At 40.2% G+C, this 18,710-nt stretch overlaps 1 protein-coding gene across 5 annotated transcripts in view; it reads right to left on the bottom strand.

Annotated features, from left to right (window-relative positions):
- Positions 1-18,710, bottom strand: part of MAPRE2 (microtubule associated protein RP/EB family member 2) — a 102,949-nt gene that overhangs the window by 14,902 nt on the left and 69,337 nt on the right. For all 5 annotated transcript variants that reach the window (XM_069854050.1, XM_069854047.1, XM_069854049.1 and 2 more), the window contains 2 exons: positions 13,011-13,156; positions 10,961-11,174 (listed from right to left, as the gene is read on the bottom strand). In XM_069854050.1, coding sequence (XP_069710151.1) covers positions 10,961-11,174; positions 13,011-13,156 — 360 coding nt within the window. The remainder of the gene's footprint in view (positions 1-10,960; positions 11,175-13,010; positions 13,157-18,710) is intronic.

Genomic DNA, 18,710 nt, shown 5'->3' with positions numbered 1-18,710 from the left:
CTTAAATTCCCCTGGAGGAAGATAGACTTGAAAAACTCAGCTAAACTGTGCTTTCCTAATTTTCAGTTGTAAACCATTCTTGAGACAAGGGCGTTAAAATTCAGGCAGTGCACACAGAATTAAATCCATCCGTGAACTCACAGTTGCTATGGTGACCAAGAGATGAGTTTTGATCTGCGTAGGTTTTTCTATTTGTTTAATTACTTGCACTGTAAATCTGCCAGAATACAGAACAACATTTTTACCAGCATAAAATGGCAAGTACCCTGTGCACACAGGTACTCTTTCTCACACAACCTGTGGCACACAAATACCCAAGCAGAGGAACATCTGTGTTCACACGAATCTCACAGCCAGCTCCTCACATCTGACTCTGCCTCTCCATCTTTTCTCTCCTTGTTGCTGGCTGTTTGATTTAGTTGCTCAGCCCCAGCACACTAGTGCCTGGTTCATGGAAGCCACTTTGCCTCAGCTGCCACCACCATTGGACTCTGACTCACACCCTTTTCCTTATTCCTTCTGAATAGGAATTCATTTCAGATGCAGTGAACATACATCTGGTACAAAAACTACTTGGGATAAGAAGACAGAACAGAAACCTAGCCCTCTCTCCAACATACTTTATTTGCTTTATTAAGGAGGCATATGAATCAGAAGTCCAGCTCCGCAGCACCTACATTTATCACTGTTGCTTACAAAGAGCAAAACAGAGTTGTCTGGACACGTGGATGGGCTCCGTGGACATGTGGATGGGCTCCATGACCATTCTCCAGCATTCTCCAGCATCTTCTCCCAAGTGACAGGGGACAGGACAAAAGGAAATGGCCTCAAGCTCCACCAGGGGAGATTTAGGCTGGACATTAGGAAAAAATTTTTCACAGAAAGGGTCATTGGGCACTGGAACAGGCTGCCCAGGGAGGTGGTTGAGTCACCTTCCCTGGAGGTGTTTAAGGCACGGGTGGACGAGGTGCTAAGGGGCATGGTTTAGTATTTGATAGGAATGGTTGGATTCAATGATCCGGTTTGTCTCTTCCAACCTGGTTATTCTATGATTCTATGAAATGCTGTTGGTTCTGAAGCCTAGGACACACAGGGAGACGAAGAAAGCCCAAATCCAGCAAGCACTCAGCTCCCAAGCTGAGCTCTGAGCTAGCAGTTCACTAATTCTGGATGGATTTGCCCCAACTTTCTCAGCAGTCACCTTCAACCCCATGTCTCCCCAGCTGCTCCTCCCATAAGATTATTCCATTTATGGCACACTACAAATTTGTTCAAAGTTGTCATTTCCATAACGTATCCCCAGTGCCAGCCAACACTTCAATAAAGCAACTCCCTGTAAACCAAGTATTTCACAAAGGCATTGCTAGGATGAAACCACAAGGAGGAGGGGAAAGGCAGAAGAAGAAAGACGACTTGTGAGCCTGCCCATATGACCAAACCACGGAGCTCACACAGTCTTCCTGATCTAGAACTGGGTACAGTGGCTCCTTGGAAGAGCTGAAAAGTGATGGGGAAGGTCCTTGGAAGAGCTGAAACGTGATGGGATAGGAGAGTAGCAAGGGGTTATTTAATCACGCTAGCTTAGGCTTTACCCATTTAGGCACAGGCCTGCCCCTGTAACGAGCATCTCCTGCCTCCAAGGATAACTGTATTAACTGGATCATCGAATGCCAACAGAACATAAATAAACAATATGATAATTCAGCATTCTGTAAAAATTTCAGTACAAGATGCCCACCCTCCTTTTCTATGTTCCTTAAAAGACAAATAATTTCTTTTCTTTAGGAACTGGTGATACCAGTCCAACAACTTCCATGTCTAAATCCTTAAAGACACAAACTTGCCTCTAGTAGATTTCAGATACAGTACACAGACTTGCTAAAGTCAGGAAAATTCAATGTTGTGGTAATGTCTGAAATTATACTTTTCACATCATATTTAAATCAACAAAGAACAAATAATTTGTGGGAAAATATTAAAAATGCCAAGATCTTTTGCTACTATTTCTTTTTTTTTAGGCAATTTCATAAACTTTACCATCCTGCCTTCATTATGCATTTCCCAGGTTGAGTCCATATCTCAACTAACTATAAACAAGCTGCTCCAGAAGAGGACTGTTAAGGTGCTCTCAAAGCCAGAAAAACAATTTTCATTTGTATTAGCAGATAAAGAGAAAAAAAAAATGGTGTTGAAATATGCAAGATAAGCACTCATGAAATAATCACTTCCCCTGCAGCATTCTAGTTGGGCCTGAAGTTACTTAATGAATACTTGTATCACATGAAACTGCAGAAGTTACCCATACAAAACTTAACGTAATACAGATCCATACTAAACCAAGGTATCAATGTTTATTTCTTATTGTATTGTACACCTACAAGAAGTAGTTCAGGATATCAACTAAAAATTAAATGCTATAAAACAAGCTATGGACCTTCAGATGTGAAACGCTGTCTGGTTGACGCAGCTCCCCACTCTACCAATTACTTGAAGGCAGCACTAGATTTTCTCTAGGCAGCAAGCACCTGCACACCCGCACAGGAGAAGCTGCTTGGCTTTTCTAGGACAGCATGCCCTGGCCTATCAGCTCCTCACCATTTCTTCTGGGGGTTCATGATGCAAGACCTAAGCAAGGCACGTGCAGCCAAAGTATATCACTCCCTTTCATGCTCAACAGCCCTGCGAAGCGACCTAGTTCTTTGTAGATTAGGAAAGCGATCACAGAAAGTCGAATCATTAAATACATACCTCTTTTTAACCTGCAGAGACAGTTAAAGGCAGAGCAAGCACAAACATTTAATCCCCAGGTATTCTCTCTAATTTGCAGCTGAGGCGCCCTCCCAGAGGGTGCTGAGCAAGCTCACACCAACACTGTGTGCAGAGAGGACTGTATAGTACCAATGCATTATAATCTGCTCTCCTTTGAAAGCAATAAAGCCTTTTGATTTTCTACAGCAAAGTGTTATAAGCTTAATGAAGTCTAGACAAATCAAAAGAAATAGACTTCTGCTCCACTGCTCAGGATCAGTTCTTAAATGAACACGATATTCTAATTTTAGCCATGCAGATAAAAACCAGCTAAATAACCTGAGTGTTTCAGACTGTATCAGTGACAGCTAGAAAGAATTAATTTGCAACTGAGACCTCCTAGGGATTTCTAATTTAAAAAAAAAGAGAGAGAGAGAGAGGGGTAAGCCTCCCATTCTAACAAAAGCTTAATTTCATACAAGAAATCTAGGGTGCTGGTTGGGCAGAGTAGTGCAAAGTAATTGAGACAGCCAGATATCTAAATGGAGAAGAAAGATCTTGGTAGACATAATGACTTTGCTATTGAGCACCACAATGGCTTTGCAGTCAATTAGGGAAAGTTTGGAGTAACTCCTAATACATTGCTCAGAGGGGCTATATAATCTGAGTAGTTTAAATTCTGTCCAACATCATACCCGCTATGATAATTTTTATATATAAACCATTTACATACTCTGAGAAAGCACAAAATACTATAAAAATATTTTATATACAAAATATCTGATAACCAACTTTTTTCACTGACCTTTGAGAGAACTGCATTGTAATCAGTGCCACAATTGTTACCCAGTACCAATTCCTTTTCAGGTTTATTGTATATGTCCAGAAGAAGTGCAGAGTCCTGCCCTGTGACCCAGTCAGTACATGCTGGCAGCCAACAGTCTGGAAAGCATCATGGCAGAAAAGGACTTGGGGATCCTGGTGGACACAAAGCTGAGCATGAGCCAGCTTCCCCACAGGAAGGAAGGCAAACAGCCTCCTGGGCTGCACTGGGAAGAGAGTTGCCACTAGATTGAGGGAGGTGATCCTCTCCTCCTTTACTCAGCACTGGTGAGGCACATCTGGAGTGCTGGGGCCAGTTCTGGGCTCCCGAGTACAACAGAGACATAGACATACCGTAGAATCCAACAAAGGGCCGCAAAGATGACTGAGGGACTGGAGCAGCTCTCATGTGATGAAAAGCTGAGAGAGCTGGGACTGCTCAGCTCGGATAAGAGAAAGCTCAGGGGGATCTTGAAGACAGGGTGCAAAACCAAGAGAGCTAGGCTATTTTCAGTGCTGCCTAGTCAAAAGACAAGAGGCAGCAGGCACAAATTGAAATGCAAGGAATTCCATTTAAGCAAAAGAAAAAAATTCTTTACTATGAGGGTAATCAAATACTGGAACAAGTTGTCCAGAGATGTTGGAAGTCTCCATCCTTGGAGATATTCAAAACCTGAATGGACGTGGGTCCTGGGCAATCAGTTCTAGGTGACTGTGATTTGAGGAGAGGGGTTGGACTGGATGATCTCACAGGTGCTTTCCCAACCTCACTGTTCTGCAAGAACTTCTATTACAGCATGCTCTGATTTTCAGTCAATACAGGGTACAAATGGAGGGGGGTTGTTTTTTTTTTAAAGAGTATCACACAGCTGCTTCAATCAGCACCTGGATAACTTTTTGTATCTGCTCATATCACACCAGCAGAAATGGGAAAAATAAATTCACAGTTGAAAGAAATTTTCTTCCTGTACTGAAATTAGTTAGATTAATCAGCTTTGAAATGCATTACAGTTTTCTATCTGTGGTGCTCCAGGAACAATTATAATCAGTTCCATCATAATTAAATATATCCCCTCCAGTTTCAGTTTTGCTATTTTTTTACGAAAGACATATGCTTTACAAAGAGATGTATGCTTCTGAAATATAAAATAGTGGGTGTTGGCACCGTGCAGGTTTTGGGTACAGCAAAGCTAGGCTGGCAATTCCAGGTCCCTTAACATCACAGGCAGAGTCTTGCAGACAAGAGACCTATTTAACGCTTAAAGAGAAATCTTCCTTGAAGCTATATGAGTAATTAGTATCCTGTTAAATATTTTTGTAAAATTCCAAGGAAGCACGTGCATGAATACAATGTGGATGTGCGTGAACATGGAGAGGAGAGCAATGGAAGCAATAAGCAAGCACAAGACTTGGCTAAGCCCTCATGACCTTTGCTTCAGTGGAATCTGGGAATCACTTGCAGTATATCTTCAGCCAAATTAAAGGACTGCATAAAGGGAATATTCCTAAGCCATGCCACAGAAGAGAAAACAAACCCACCAAGAGGCCAGAGAAACAGCAACTTCTTCAAAAGCTAAAGAAAAACTCTATCCCCTTAAAACAAATGGGTGAGAAGAGCAAATGAATATTCATACATGCTTAGTTTTGCATTTACACTGGGATGTTAGAAACAGCTGAATCTAGGGATGCTTAATGGTATAAGTGATGACAAATGATGCTTAATGAGAATGAAATGATCTCAGACAAAATATGACCCTACTTTCAGCATCCAAACTTGCTGCTGTACAGCTGCCTAATAATTTTGTAGTACTAACTTCCCTGGGGTGGAAGGACTCCTCTGTCCTCTCAGCTCTCCACACCTCCACTGCGCTGGCTACAGTGCAGTCTGATGGGCTTGACATTGATCACCACTGCCAGAGAGCTGGCAGAGAGAAGCGGGTACAAATACTTGAACTGAAGCATCTTTTACAAATTTCAGAGCGATCCAATCAAGAACACGCAATGTAGTCAACTTGTCAGATGAAAATGTTTTCCTGATGGCACTGCTCCCTCAGTTAATCTTTAATAAATGAGATTTGGTAGATGGGAACTAACCACAGACATTCCCCCCCTATCACATAACGAAAGTTTTCTTTAGATTTGAAATAACTAACATTTTAATGGCAACCACTAATTTTTTTCTCAACCAAAAGCCGTATTTTCTACAGAAACATCTTCTACAGCATTCATCTTCAATATCTGAAACTACTCCACATAGGCTTAACAGTTTAAAAATTTAACAACTAACAATTTAAAATCTGAAACACTCTTTAAAGGTTGCATTATATAAAATTCAACCATCTGTTTAGTTATAAGGAAAAAGCAATCCCAAAAGTTAAAATGTGAAAGAAAATACATGAAAAAAGCATACTGAAATGCAAAAGATCATGCAAAAATTTAAGGGACACAGGCATTCAAGCCACACCCACAATACACTGAAAATTAAGACAGGAATTTTCACCACTGTTATTTCAAACACAATTTTCTTTCTAGAAAAAAGGCCCTGGCTCCTGCACTGCAAGCAGCACTGCTTTGTAGTCCAGATTCTTAGGCTCAGTGCTTTTAAAATTTAAATTCTCCTCATGCTGGCAGAGGGACTGTGTCTGTATTAAGGCTGAGCCACTTTCTTCTCTACCTCCAGGGCCAGCACTGTCACTGCACATGCTGTTCCCATGGGCTAGTGCAACTCCTTCGCCTCGTATGAACTAGACACAAAAGCATTTTCAGTTTGTCACCCCGCAGCTCTTCTCATATCTAGCTCTGCCACGCTGTCCTGCAACACTGCATCACGGTGAGCAGAGGTTGTCACTGCCAATACCAACTGCCTGCCACCTGGGGAAAAAGGTGGCATGTTTTTGTTGAAAGCCAGCAAAAAAAACCCAACCAAAAACATTAGGAGTTCTCTAGACCCTCAGAAGTCCTAATCGCATCACCAGCTGCTAAAATAAGGATTGGATTTGTTGAGTATTTTTATCCCGCAAAATTAATTTACAGCACATCTGCTACAGTAGATTGTGCCATTTCCCTAAAGAAAATCAGTATTTTTCTTGCATGATTGGCTTTTTGATGCCACGAACATTATATATAAAGCATTCGTGCACAAACAGTTCATTCTGCCCTGGTTATTTTCCCTGTCATAGCACGAGTATTTTTAGCCCTCATGTGATCCTCCAGTATTTTCCAGTGCTGCTTTAGTCATCCTGCTCTCAGTGAATACTTCAAACTAAAACGTCTAACAGCCTTAAAATCTAAGAACCTCTCACATTTTTATCTTATATGTAAATAATTAATTTTATTAAGCTGTCTTTTACCCGTGTATTTTTGACACTCCACACCCATACACAAAGCAGTGCTCCACAGAGATTTGCTCTGACTCACAGGAATACTTACATAAGGCACTAAGCTAAAATCCTGACAGCCTGATCACCGTTTTCAATTTGATCAGATGAAGATTTTTCTGCTGTTTTCCACAGGAAGCATTAGCACTGGCACAAACAACAACGCCCTAATATTTTAATCCCTTACCATAATTTTCACTCTACATCCGTAGGCTGTTTACCACTGCATCGGGGGAGAGTGGAGGCTGTAGGAGATCGAAAGTAAGCTCAGGGCTGGCAGATGGTATTATATCTAAAAGCAGCTGTGGTGCTGTTGGCAGAGAGCCTGCAGTGGTGGTCTGTGCTGCTGGCTCCACTTCTCAAAGGATGAAAACATACTTGTTCCCACAGCAGGGAGCTGCATTTACCTGGCAAATCCTTACTGCTCCCACATTTTTCTAGAATGAGCCTTTTACACCTGTTACCAACTCCATTCACTCCGTACACCCATCAACTCGGCAACAAATCGGCTCTACCTCTCAAGGAAGGGATGAGGCAATGCGAGGGTGGCACAGCAGATTAGTTGTAGGGACCTATTTATGCTTCCATTTCCAAGCTGCATTACCCTTGACCTGCGTCGACTCCTCAGTCGGATTGCCTTTGGAAGGGGTAGAGCTGTTGGCTGCTGGTCTGCTCCCCAATTAATACAAAACCTGGTGCATTTTCAGGTTTCCTGAGTTTTGGTTTGTTTTAAAAGCACGTTTTAAAATTAAATAATGACCATGCTCATTATTTGCAGATACGGGTAAATAGCTATGTATAGGTACAAAAAGTAACTACCTGATACCATGGGTCTTTTCAAGCTTTAGTGTCAGATTAAAATACCAAAAATAATTCTAACTCATGTCAGCACCTTTGCAGGTAAACTTTCAGGGCAGGCTTCAGGAATTTGATAGGTTTCTTTGTTACTTGAAAGATATACTGTAAGTCCACCTCTGAAAATACAGTGTTATAACAGAGCGTTATAAAGTCGTTATGAATAATTAGAGATCAACACACCAGGAATCATCTGAAACACATATGAAATTACTAGTAGATAATAAGTTATTACTTTCCAAATATATGTGTTTGATCAGTGCAGAGTAGGCATACTGAAAAGTCTGACAAAACCAAAAATACAGCGTGAATGCTTGCCCATACGTCTGCTTGCTCCTGCATACACTTAGGTATGTGTACTGCACACTGTTTAAAAACTTTTAGATTATGCTGAAAGATCTTCTGGGTTCTTCATTTTTTCCTCACTATTGCTTCTTTTTGTTTTGTTAATGAACCCAGACAAGTGCTAAAGTTTCAAAGCTTCAGTGTTAACATAGTGCGAAATGCACAAAGAATGACAAAAATCCCAATGTGTCAAAATGTACCAAAAAAAAAAAAAAAAAGAGGCAAGCTACTGCTACCGGGTCAAACTGCTACAGATGCTGGAAAATCCTTGCTGCACCGGTGTAAGAGATTTTGCATCAAACAGCCCACAATGCTCACTGTTTCCACAACAAAGTCAGTGGAAGTAAAGATGTGCCCAAAACCTCAGCCATTTCACTGAAGACTCAGGAAATAATAATCAACATAAAAGTCATAGATAGCAGTTTAAACTATGACGTTGTATTTAACTCATGGACATATATTTCCTCTTTGAGTTCTGGATAGGGTGGGAAATTCTTAACCTGCTGCAGGAGAACTCATAAGTACTTACCTTTTTGTCTTTTTCATATGAACAGCTTAATTTGTTTTGCTCAGATGGGTATATTATTGTTCCCATAACAACCACAATTGGTGCTCCTTCATTTCCCGCTAGGTGTGCACGAGCACAAGACAGAGGTAGAGAGCTACATCTTTCATGGCAACTTCTTAGTCACACAGGACTTCTTGCATTATCCCAATTTACTCCCAAACAGCAGGAGATGAGGCACATACATGCTTGCAGATACATATAGCACTCCTTCCAGAGTGTTCTCTATTGACAGGCACCCAGTAAGAGCTCCCATCCTTTCAAGCCACCAGCCCACATGATGTGGTGAGGTGAGACACAAAGGCACACTACATCAGTGAAATGAAAATGTGCTCATCCAGAAATCTAATAATCCTAAGAATGATTGACATCTAACTGAAATAATCATGTTCTAAAACACAAGTGGCAATAAAAGCTCAAAATCTTATTTTACTAACATCAGGTAACATCTGTACCACACTTCACAGCTCAGCAGAAATTAAACTAGCATCCTGCCTGGACAATATTTAAGTTAGTAATGAAGAAAGTTCTTCCATGAAGAAGCTAATTCTCACAGCCACAGAATTTTACCAAAACACATCACACTATATCTCAGTTCTCCTGTCTCATACAAGGGCTGGGAAGGCACAGGACATGTTCTTCATGCAACCAGCAACACAACACGACATCACTGTTTTATCCTCCGCATTAGATGGCTGGTTCCACTCCAGCAGCTATTCTATTTCCCTAGGATTGTCAAATCCACAGCTTTAATTTGGATGACACATTTTTGACTTTGGTAAAAAACGACCATCTGCAAGAAGAATTAATAAGCACGGTGAAGTCTGTATTCAATAGACGTGTATTTTCTAATTTCTCAACTGGACAGCATCCTGACATTAGCACTTGGGTTTTTTCATTTTCAAAGGGAGTGCAAAACATCGCACAGGAAATTATAGCTTACCAGGCCCTGAAATTCAAGAGTTCAGACACGTGATGGTGTAAAACAAAGACGTAAAGAAGCTTTAAAAGCTCAGAGCAACACCGGCCTGCTATTAGTGCTCCATTTCCTGGAAACACTAATAAGCTGAAGGCAGCTGGCCAAGTATGCCCCACATTGACATCAGAAGTGATCAGAGCATGAAATGCTGAAATCTGGGTATGATTCCAGAGAGTAAGCCAGCCTAAAACAGAGGGTGCTTCATACCTGGCCCTCCCCTTTTTCAACACTGCGTGCATGAGAAGACAGATCATTGAACTAAGCCAAATGAAAATCATTCTTTGAGTACCGGGTCAGGATGAATATGGTAGACCAGGACAGATCACTAAGTGTGTGTGTGCATGTCTATTTCTGTATGCACAAACCTACATACCTACATCAATCCCAGTAACATCTATTTACTAATCTGGGGTTTATTGTGGTGGTGTTTTTTGTTTGTTTGTTTCAATTTTTTTCGGTTTTTTTTTTTTAGTTTAAATAATTAGCTGCACTCCTGCTCACTTAACTCTTAGTTATCAAAAAATGACATCTGCTTAGTGACCTAACATGCCTGTACTACATAAATATGGAAGATTAGGTTTAGTCCTTTGCCTGTTTCCAGAAACACTGTTGTGGTTTAAGCCCAGTAGGCAGCTGAGCCCCTGGCCAGCCACTCACTCACTCCCCAGCAGTGGGGTGGGGGACAGAATCAGAACGGGAAAAGAAAGAAAATTCACAGGTCAAGATAAAGACAGTTTCATGCCTAAAAAACAGCCACTCACGCAGGCAAAGCAAAACAAGAAATTAATTCATTACTTCCCATTGGCCATCTCTACTTTCTATAGCCATCTCGGGGAAAACAGGGCTCCAACACATGTAACAGTCACTTGGGACAAATATCATAATTCCCACAATGTCATATGGTGCAGAATATCATTTTGGTCAGATGGGGTTAGGTCTCCACACTCCATTTAATCTTCTTGAATACACTTACACACACAACATTCACTGACGAGAAGATTAAATTCCTTTGTCTCCACCATCAGACATCACTAGAATCCACATTAATTTACATCAAGGGTTCAGTGGGGGACACCCTAGGCCCAATAGGGCTGGGCCAAACTAGAGCACGCCATAAGTTAAATTCTGCCATCTCAGATACTAAGCCAAGGCAAAAAGAATGGCCCACTTGCACGAGGAAATATTTTTCACCTAGTATACATGTAAAATTGATCACAGTTTATAATTGTCTTCAGAGACAGAAGTGGAATTCCTTAAACCACAAAATACCTGCAGTTGGAGAGTTTGCATGGTGAGACTTTTTGGGCAGGTTGAAGATCTGTTCACCAGGATCTGGTGGGGGAAGAGCATCTTGGCCTTGTCGAGCTTCCACAGGATCATACTCCTTCCCATCATAGTTTGCATCAAAGAATTTCTTAAACCACTGAATGAAATCTAAGTTGTCCTGGAAGCGCCCTTTGACCAGTTTTTCCACAGGAATTACCTGAAAAGTAGAATAAAGGTTACAATAGTATATAATTGCCATTATTAAATATAAAAATCATATATACACACTAATCTGGAAAAAAAAAATCTTCTAACTATATCAGCATATATTCCTCAGCCATTGCATTCTTTCTAAAAGAAAGGAAATCACAGTGGATTAGAAGTGCTCATAAGAAATAAAATAAAAACCGAAGACCCAGCCTTTGAAGTGGCTATAAAGTAGGTGTGTGTAAGCCTTTATAACTGCTCTTCTACAGTTACTCCTTACTTATAGCAATGGCAGACACGATGAATGAAGCTGTTCTGGGAGTAACACTACGTTCAACTAACCAGGGATTTCTGGTTTTAATGGATGCGCTACAGTTGGGCATACTAAAAATGAACATTCTTCAAAAGGTCTGGACGGGAGTTTCTTGCTCTCTGCCCTATGGTTTGAACTACAGAACACCCAGCAGCTTTTCCAAGACATACTGAAGTTCAAACCAACCTGCATTTTGGTAGTGTGTTTATCACATGCACTAACCCTGAGGTTCTAACCTTGTAATTTTTTTTCCACTCCACATAAAGCTATACATAGACATGGGACATGCAGAAGTTGACTAAAATGCCTGTAAAATTTCAGTAAAACAAAAGAAAGGCCATGAAGATGCCTTCGTATTCATATCCTGTTAAATGGAGGTTCCTAAAGCTGCCTTGGGCCAATATTAGTGTAAGGAGGTGGTTCAACATCGCTCTGCAGGAGGTTAAACCTTCCCAGACGCTGTGAGCCAACAGCAACTATGAAGGGAATGCTGCAGAAGGAGGGCTGCCATGCCTTGCTTAATTCATGTAGCTGATTAAAGGCCTTAATGCCTCCTGAATGCATTCGATTTTCAGCTGGAAAAAGAGTACCTAGAATTATTGTAATTTTCATTTCTTCTTAAAGGTTAAGCCAACTGTGAAGCATTTTATAAGCCTACAATACTCCTAGAAGGACTGATGTAGCATTCTGCATGTCCTTTTAGGTTGTTCTTTTTCATCTTAATTCTGCATTGCAAAAATATAGAAAGTTTTGGGGTTTTTTTCCTGGGCACAGAAAAATTGACAATATTAACTTTATTAGGCTTTCCAATGTTTCACTAACAAGTTACAGCATAAATAGAAGGATCCACAATATTTCAGAAAATAATGAGGGTCTATACTAAAAGTATAACATAAATTTTGTTATTAATTTTTATCAACACATTTATATTGGTGAGCTCACCAAATTTTCACATTCAAACATAAAACAGTATCTCATGGCAGAACAAGCCATTTCCTAAGAGCTCTCCATTCTTAACTTTACAAGATCACATGCTGGCCAAGCTATCAATTGGATAAATTATTCCAGCTCTCCGATACTTTAAATTCTGTTTCGTACAAGAAATATAGAATACTTCCAAGAACAGCATATTTCCAAGTTATTTGGTTGGAAATTCAAGTCACCAATAATTTTACTGTACCTAAAATTAAGGGTCACTGATGGTAGGGAATTTCCAACATGTGGTATTTTATCAAAAGAGTCTCTGATATCAAGATATAATAAGTTAGGCTGCAGAATTCCTCAGTGGACACATGGGCTCAATTTTCACTTTTTACTGAAATGGAGCATTCCAATTCTTTTCCTTCATGCCTAAATACCCTTTTCAGATAATGGAAGTTCAAGAACATCTTCACTTACTCCAGTTCTCAGTCCGCAAGTTGAAAAAGTGGTCTTCAATTATTTTAAAGTTTATTTCACCAATTTATTGACTTCATCCAATTTATACAACTTTTAAAATTTGTAGTGATTAAAATACAAATACAGAACGCCTACCTTATCCACATTCATTCTCTTAAATGATGCTTGCAGAAGTTTGAAGTTGTGAATGTATTCATGCTCCAGCTTTGCTTGAAACTTTACTTTCTTCAAGCTAATGCACCCTGGGAACAACATGTCCATGAACTGGCAGTAAGCTGCTCCTATAACATGAGAACACATTGATGTTAATCCAGATGCAGCCAGCTAAGACCAAATGGCATCTAATGTCATTAGCAAAAGCATGAGCAGAAAGCAACTGTGCTGAACAAGTCCCTGCTGTAATTCAACCTAACACTTTGCACCCAAGCTCTACTTGTCTACATGGAACAGTGTGACATATTAGTGCTTTTTTTTTTCTTCTCTCCATTCAGACCAGATGCATGATGCACTGTTGTGTTGCATCTGAAGAACCACCATAATTAATGCAAAGTAAATCTTTCTTCTATTTAGAACTGATGTTCTTGGAGTCCCTATACCCAGTAGGACTGTCCCGACAGTGAGATGATCATAGTCAAAATGGAAATTTCTTAATAAGCTCCCTCAACCCTCAGAGCACCCTGAATTTGACCAACCCAAGACCTTCTTTCTTCATGCACTTATAGCCAAATGCCATTCAAGTCCAAGGCAATTGTTTAAAATTATATCAAACCACAATTAAAAATGAAAACCGTAAAGTTCCAGCTTGTTAAAGCACACTAACCAGCTCCCACCCCTCTAAAACAAACATTGTTACTCATTTTCATCTCCTGAGAAAAGCATTGAAATAACCAGACTCTAGTGCAGTCCACCCATACATTTCAGAAGATAAAGTATACTAGACAGCTTTAGTTCTCATTCAAAACAATAAGGTTTGTAAGTTCAACTTTGAGAGCTAGCTAAACATACATGTTAGTAAGTAGGTGTGTGTGTGCCTGTGTGTGTATACACACAGAACTGCAAGTACATGGAAAAATTTCTAAACAGTGTACTGAGTACAGCTAACAGGGATAGACTTCTCTTATATGCAGGGAGCTTCCTACTGCAGCATCATCGCATCACTGTCATCTGCCAAATAAGTCTTTCCTGCTGACACACACAAACCTTTAGAACTTAAAGCTGAAAATGTTTGAGGAAATCGAGAGGAAAACCAATTTCCATTTTTTTTTGGAAGAGTTTTCCACAAAATACTTTATGCTGAGCAAAGATTCAGTGAAGGCATTTAGTCCAGATCAGTTTTGACAAACAAATGTCTGGATCCCACCTAACAGTGTAGCTCAGTATCAACAACAACGATGTGTATCAAAAACACCACCTCTGCCTAGTGCTTATACAGGAACCAAATTAACAAAGCAGACATCTGGCTTGCCCGGTTTTACAGGAGGGGCAACAATAACTTAAAAACTTTAAGACATTTTTCTTCATGAGTATGCATGTGTTTCTACAGGACCAACTTTATGCATGAGACGGTTCTCATTTTCTGTATCCACTCAACCATCACATGAAGGGTTACAGAGCTCAATTTCCCCAAAACTGAAGCAAAGTTTGGACTCCAAAAAAGTTTCCTAAAATACTGATGCAAGTTTTGTTTGATAATCACCAAGATCAAGCTTTAGTGCTGAAAACCACTGGCATTTAAAAAAATTCTCTTCATGCTTCAACTGTTACTAAAAAATCTGTTTTTTCAAGGACACCTTATGCTTAGCTCTTTGCAATGGTTTAGATATAGTTAGGAATCAAAGTAAAATATTCTCTAAAGGAAGACGACCTTCTAGCAAGTTACAAACACCAGATGACAAATTTGCATCTTCTTATAGAAAGCTACATAAACATAATTAGTTAGTCAAAATTCATCCTTAGCAAGAGGACTGCTAAATACGTGGCAACAGAAAAATGACATTATAATTAAAAGCATAGATATACAGATAACACATGTCTCGACTACATTTATTACTATTTAATTTCATGCAAAAGGATTATTATGCAATCATTTCATGTTATAAATTGAATTTGTTCCTAACTCTGTCCTTTCATCCTCCCCATCCCCCAATTATAAGCTTTACTCCGATATCTAAGCAATTGCCTGGAGGCCTGGAAAATGTACTGTGCAACCTTTCATCTAGATCCTTTTAGAAAATTAGAAACCTAAAGTGTTCGCATGAGATTTTTTTTCCCTTCTACTGGCAATGCAAATGCCTTCTGCATGTCTTTAGATAGAGTCTTCTCAGGTTTAGGACTAGTTACGGTATGTACTTGTGTTTCCTTCCTGTCGTGTTGGCAATTATTTCTATACTTTTGCCAGCCAGGAGATGGTCCTGGGTCTGCACAACACTCGCGGGCAGCAAATCCTGGGCCTGGTCTCTGACACAACACTGAAGCTGGCTGCTGGGCCATTTCCCCAGTGGGAGGATTTTATTACATCAGCAAACAGAATGCGTTAAAATGCTCCTTCCTGAAGTACAGAGGCAACATAAAAACACGGACTGAACTAAACACTGTAAACTACAAGGACAGAAAACTCTTTTTGACCCCCAAAAGGCAGAGACCTGCATCCCGCAGCAACAGGAGGAAGTAAATATACCATTACAGTCAACTGGGACTGAGTGGTGAAGCACTGGCACAGGTTGCCCAGGGAAGTTGTGGCTGCCCCATTCCTGGAGGTGTTCAAGGCCAAATTAGATGGGGCCTTGGGCAGCCTGATCTAGTGGGAGGTGTCCCTGCCTACGGCAAGGGGTTGGAACTGGGTGATTTTTAAGGTCCCTTCCAACCCAAACTATTCTAGGATTCTATGATTTAGGACATTGAGGTTATGTACATATTTAATATCACATAAGTAGCTACTTCTAAGGTAAAATTTTACCCCTTAAAGCTTGTAGCTGTCACATTGCATTCAAACATGGAAGGTCAGCGTAGTAGAATTGGGACACTACTTTCTATGCTGCCCATCACTGAGATTTCCTGGAGACAGCAGGAAAAGCAGCCTTACTAGAGTGATACAAGATTTCAATGCCTTTGCCTCACAACCACAGCACACAGACATGTGTATCTCTGCATCCTGGACAGCACACTAGGGTTATTTAATTTACTACACAACTGCTGCTCAATGTAGATGCACGGGAATGGGGTATTTTTAACAGAACCTAAATAAAATGGCAGTAGAGATAATGACATCATGGCCTGTGACACACCTCTTGTATAATTTACATGAGCAAAAGGATTTTTATGTCATTATGTTTCATTCAAGACTTTTAAAGTTCCTTACAACTTCTGCAAAAAAATCCTGAATACTAACATCCTCACCCATCCCCCGTACCCTAAAAAAATTTACACACAGGAGCTGTGTGACTACATGTCAAGAATGGCCTCAAGCTCTGCCAGGGGAGGTTTAGGCTGGACATTAGGAAAAAATTCTTCACAGAAAGGGTCATTGGGCACTGGAACAGGCTGCCCAGGGAGGTGGTTGAGTCACCTTCCCTGGAGGTGTTTAAGGCACGGGTGGATGAGGTGCTGAGGGGCATGGTTTAGCGTTTGATAGGAATGGTTGGACTCGATGATCCGGTGGGTCTCTTCCAACCTGGTTATTCTATGATTCTATGATTTTATGGCCAAAACACTTCTATGCAAGAAAACATGCTCCTGCCCTAACAGAAAAAATTTGAAATCTACTCAAATGAAAGATGAAAACTACAGCTGGTAGCACTGTGGAAGATGGATCAATGTTAAAAACGTCTTATCTTGTATTAGCCAACAAGCAATTTAGAATCACTGGCAAAAAGTCCTTTTGTGATTTGATCTAGAATATTGATGCAGCCATTAGTTACAGAAGAGATTCACACGCCAGACTCCAAAACGAACGTGCAAAGATGGCTGTGCTGGATTGCAACTCCAGCAGCCACAGCTTTTGGCCTAATTGTGAGCAGAAATAGCCCAGCAGCGCTGCAGAGTTTGCAGGTGTTTGCTGAGCTTCCCACCCCAGGCTCATGGCTGAGCAAGTAGCAAGGACCAGCGAGGGGACTGCACGCCCAGGGCTGGGCAGGCAGGCAGCTGCCAGAGGTGAAGGGATTCTGGGGCAGAATTAAGACTGAAAAGAACAGATCAAGAATTTTAAAGGTAGTCGTTAAAATTATTACAATTGAAGAGTTCTGTCACACACACTGGTAAAGCTAGAAGCTTATACCCAATCTATAAAATCACAACATTTTTACAGCATTTCCAGAACTGCAGATGATATTTTGCTAGTCCCCTCTGAAGTAAACAATGATAAAGCCATTTCTAGCTTTTGCCCTAGACTTTTCTTTCCCTGCTTCTACATCTCCTTCTCAGACTGTCTACACTGAGCTACAATTTGCTCTGAAGCACATGCACTCTGCATCACTACAGATTTTCAGTTTTCCTCCTTTCTCCTCTCCCATTTGGAGGCTCACGAATCCAAAAAAGCAAACAAGTACTTCCTTGAAAATCAAAGTTACTTCTGCTTCTGACTATTTAAAGCATAAGGAAATTAAAGGAGATAATGAAAACAAGAGAATCCCGTTTTACTGCAAGTTTTACTGCTTGGTAAAGCTCCTAGATTTCAGCTGGAGAGCAAGATTGGTTCCTTGGCATTTTTGGCATTTATGTTTATTGGATCCTTGGTATTTTTGGCATTTATGTTTATATACTTCTAAAGGAAAACAAAAACATTAACTGCAAACTAACTTCTTTATTTAATAAAACATATAGTAGAAATACTGTAATATAAGCTCAGTTATGCTCAAGTTAATAATTGTTCCCTATAGGAACAGTCAGGTCAGTCCTTCACATCAAGTGTCAGAAGACTGTCCCTCCCCATTCACCCCTGCAGTGTGCGGGAGCAAAATCCCAGAAAGTCACATAAACCACACCAGTCAACATGGAATCACAAAAGGCCCATGAAAAGACAGAGCCTGTCTGTGTGTGTGGCTGCTTTATTTTAACCCTGATGTTGAAAGCAACAGCAAAAGGAGCTAGCTGCTACACTAGAAGATGCTGTAAATATTTAGTAAGAATTTTGTTCTAAAATGGCAAGCAATTCAAGTTTAAGCCTTTTAACCAGGCCTCATTTTGATTTTCACATACTTATTTTTGAAAAATCCCATTTGGGAAAACAGCTGACCCTACCTTTTTCTGTAATTAGAATTTTTTGTTTGCATGCTTGCTTTAAGGAAATACTTTCAAGATAATCTAAAAACATATATTCAGTCACATCGGATACAAATTCCTTCAAAATATTAATTCCCTCCAAAGCTGCAACAACCTGACCATGCATTTGGAAAATACATGATGATTTGCAGGCATACTAGTCATCAGCACTTCAGTTCACTAGAGCAATGGTTGCTAACACTAATGGGAAACTGCACACACCCGCTATTTCTGTTGCTGGGACAACAACAGTGATAAAAAAAGGCAGTAATTTGCAAGGAGCATGCGTGACCTAATAGTTTTGACAAGAAAGGGAATAAAATAAAGGTCAGCAATCATTGTTTATAATACAGCAGCACTTGCTGCTTGCCTTTTACTTTGGCTTTCCTAGAATTGCTTCCATGGGAGTGACATTAACATAGGTTTTTGACTTAGATATCACAGCACAGACTTCCATTTAGATTTCAAATATGGGTGTTTTGTTATGTCACTCAAATTTTTTTTTGAAGCGAGCATGTCATTATGTTACATATAGTGATGTGTTTAAGAAATAGCACAGTTCATGGTGAGCACTCCATT

The sequence above is a fragment of the Phaenicophaeus curvirostris genome, chromosome 3 (genome assembly GCF_032191515.1).
Source record: "Phaenicophaeus curvirostris isolate KB17595 chromosome 3, BPBGC_Pcur_1.0, whole genome shotgun sequence".
In the NCBI taxonomy this organism is placed as follows: domain Eukaryota; kingdom Metazoa; phylum Chordata; class Aves; order Cuculiformes; family Cuculidae; genus Phaenicophaeus; species Phaenicophaeus curvirostris.
The sequence above is the reverse complement of the archived record's forward strand: the minus strand, read 5'-3'. Positions and strand labels throughout refer to the sequence as shown.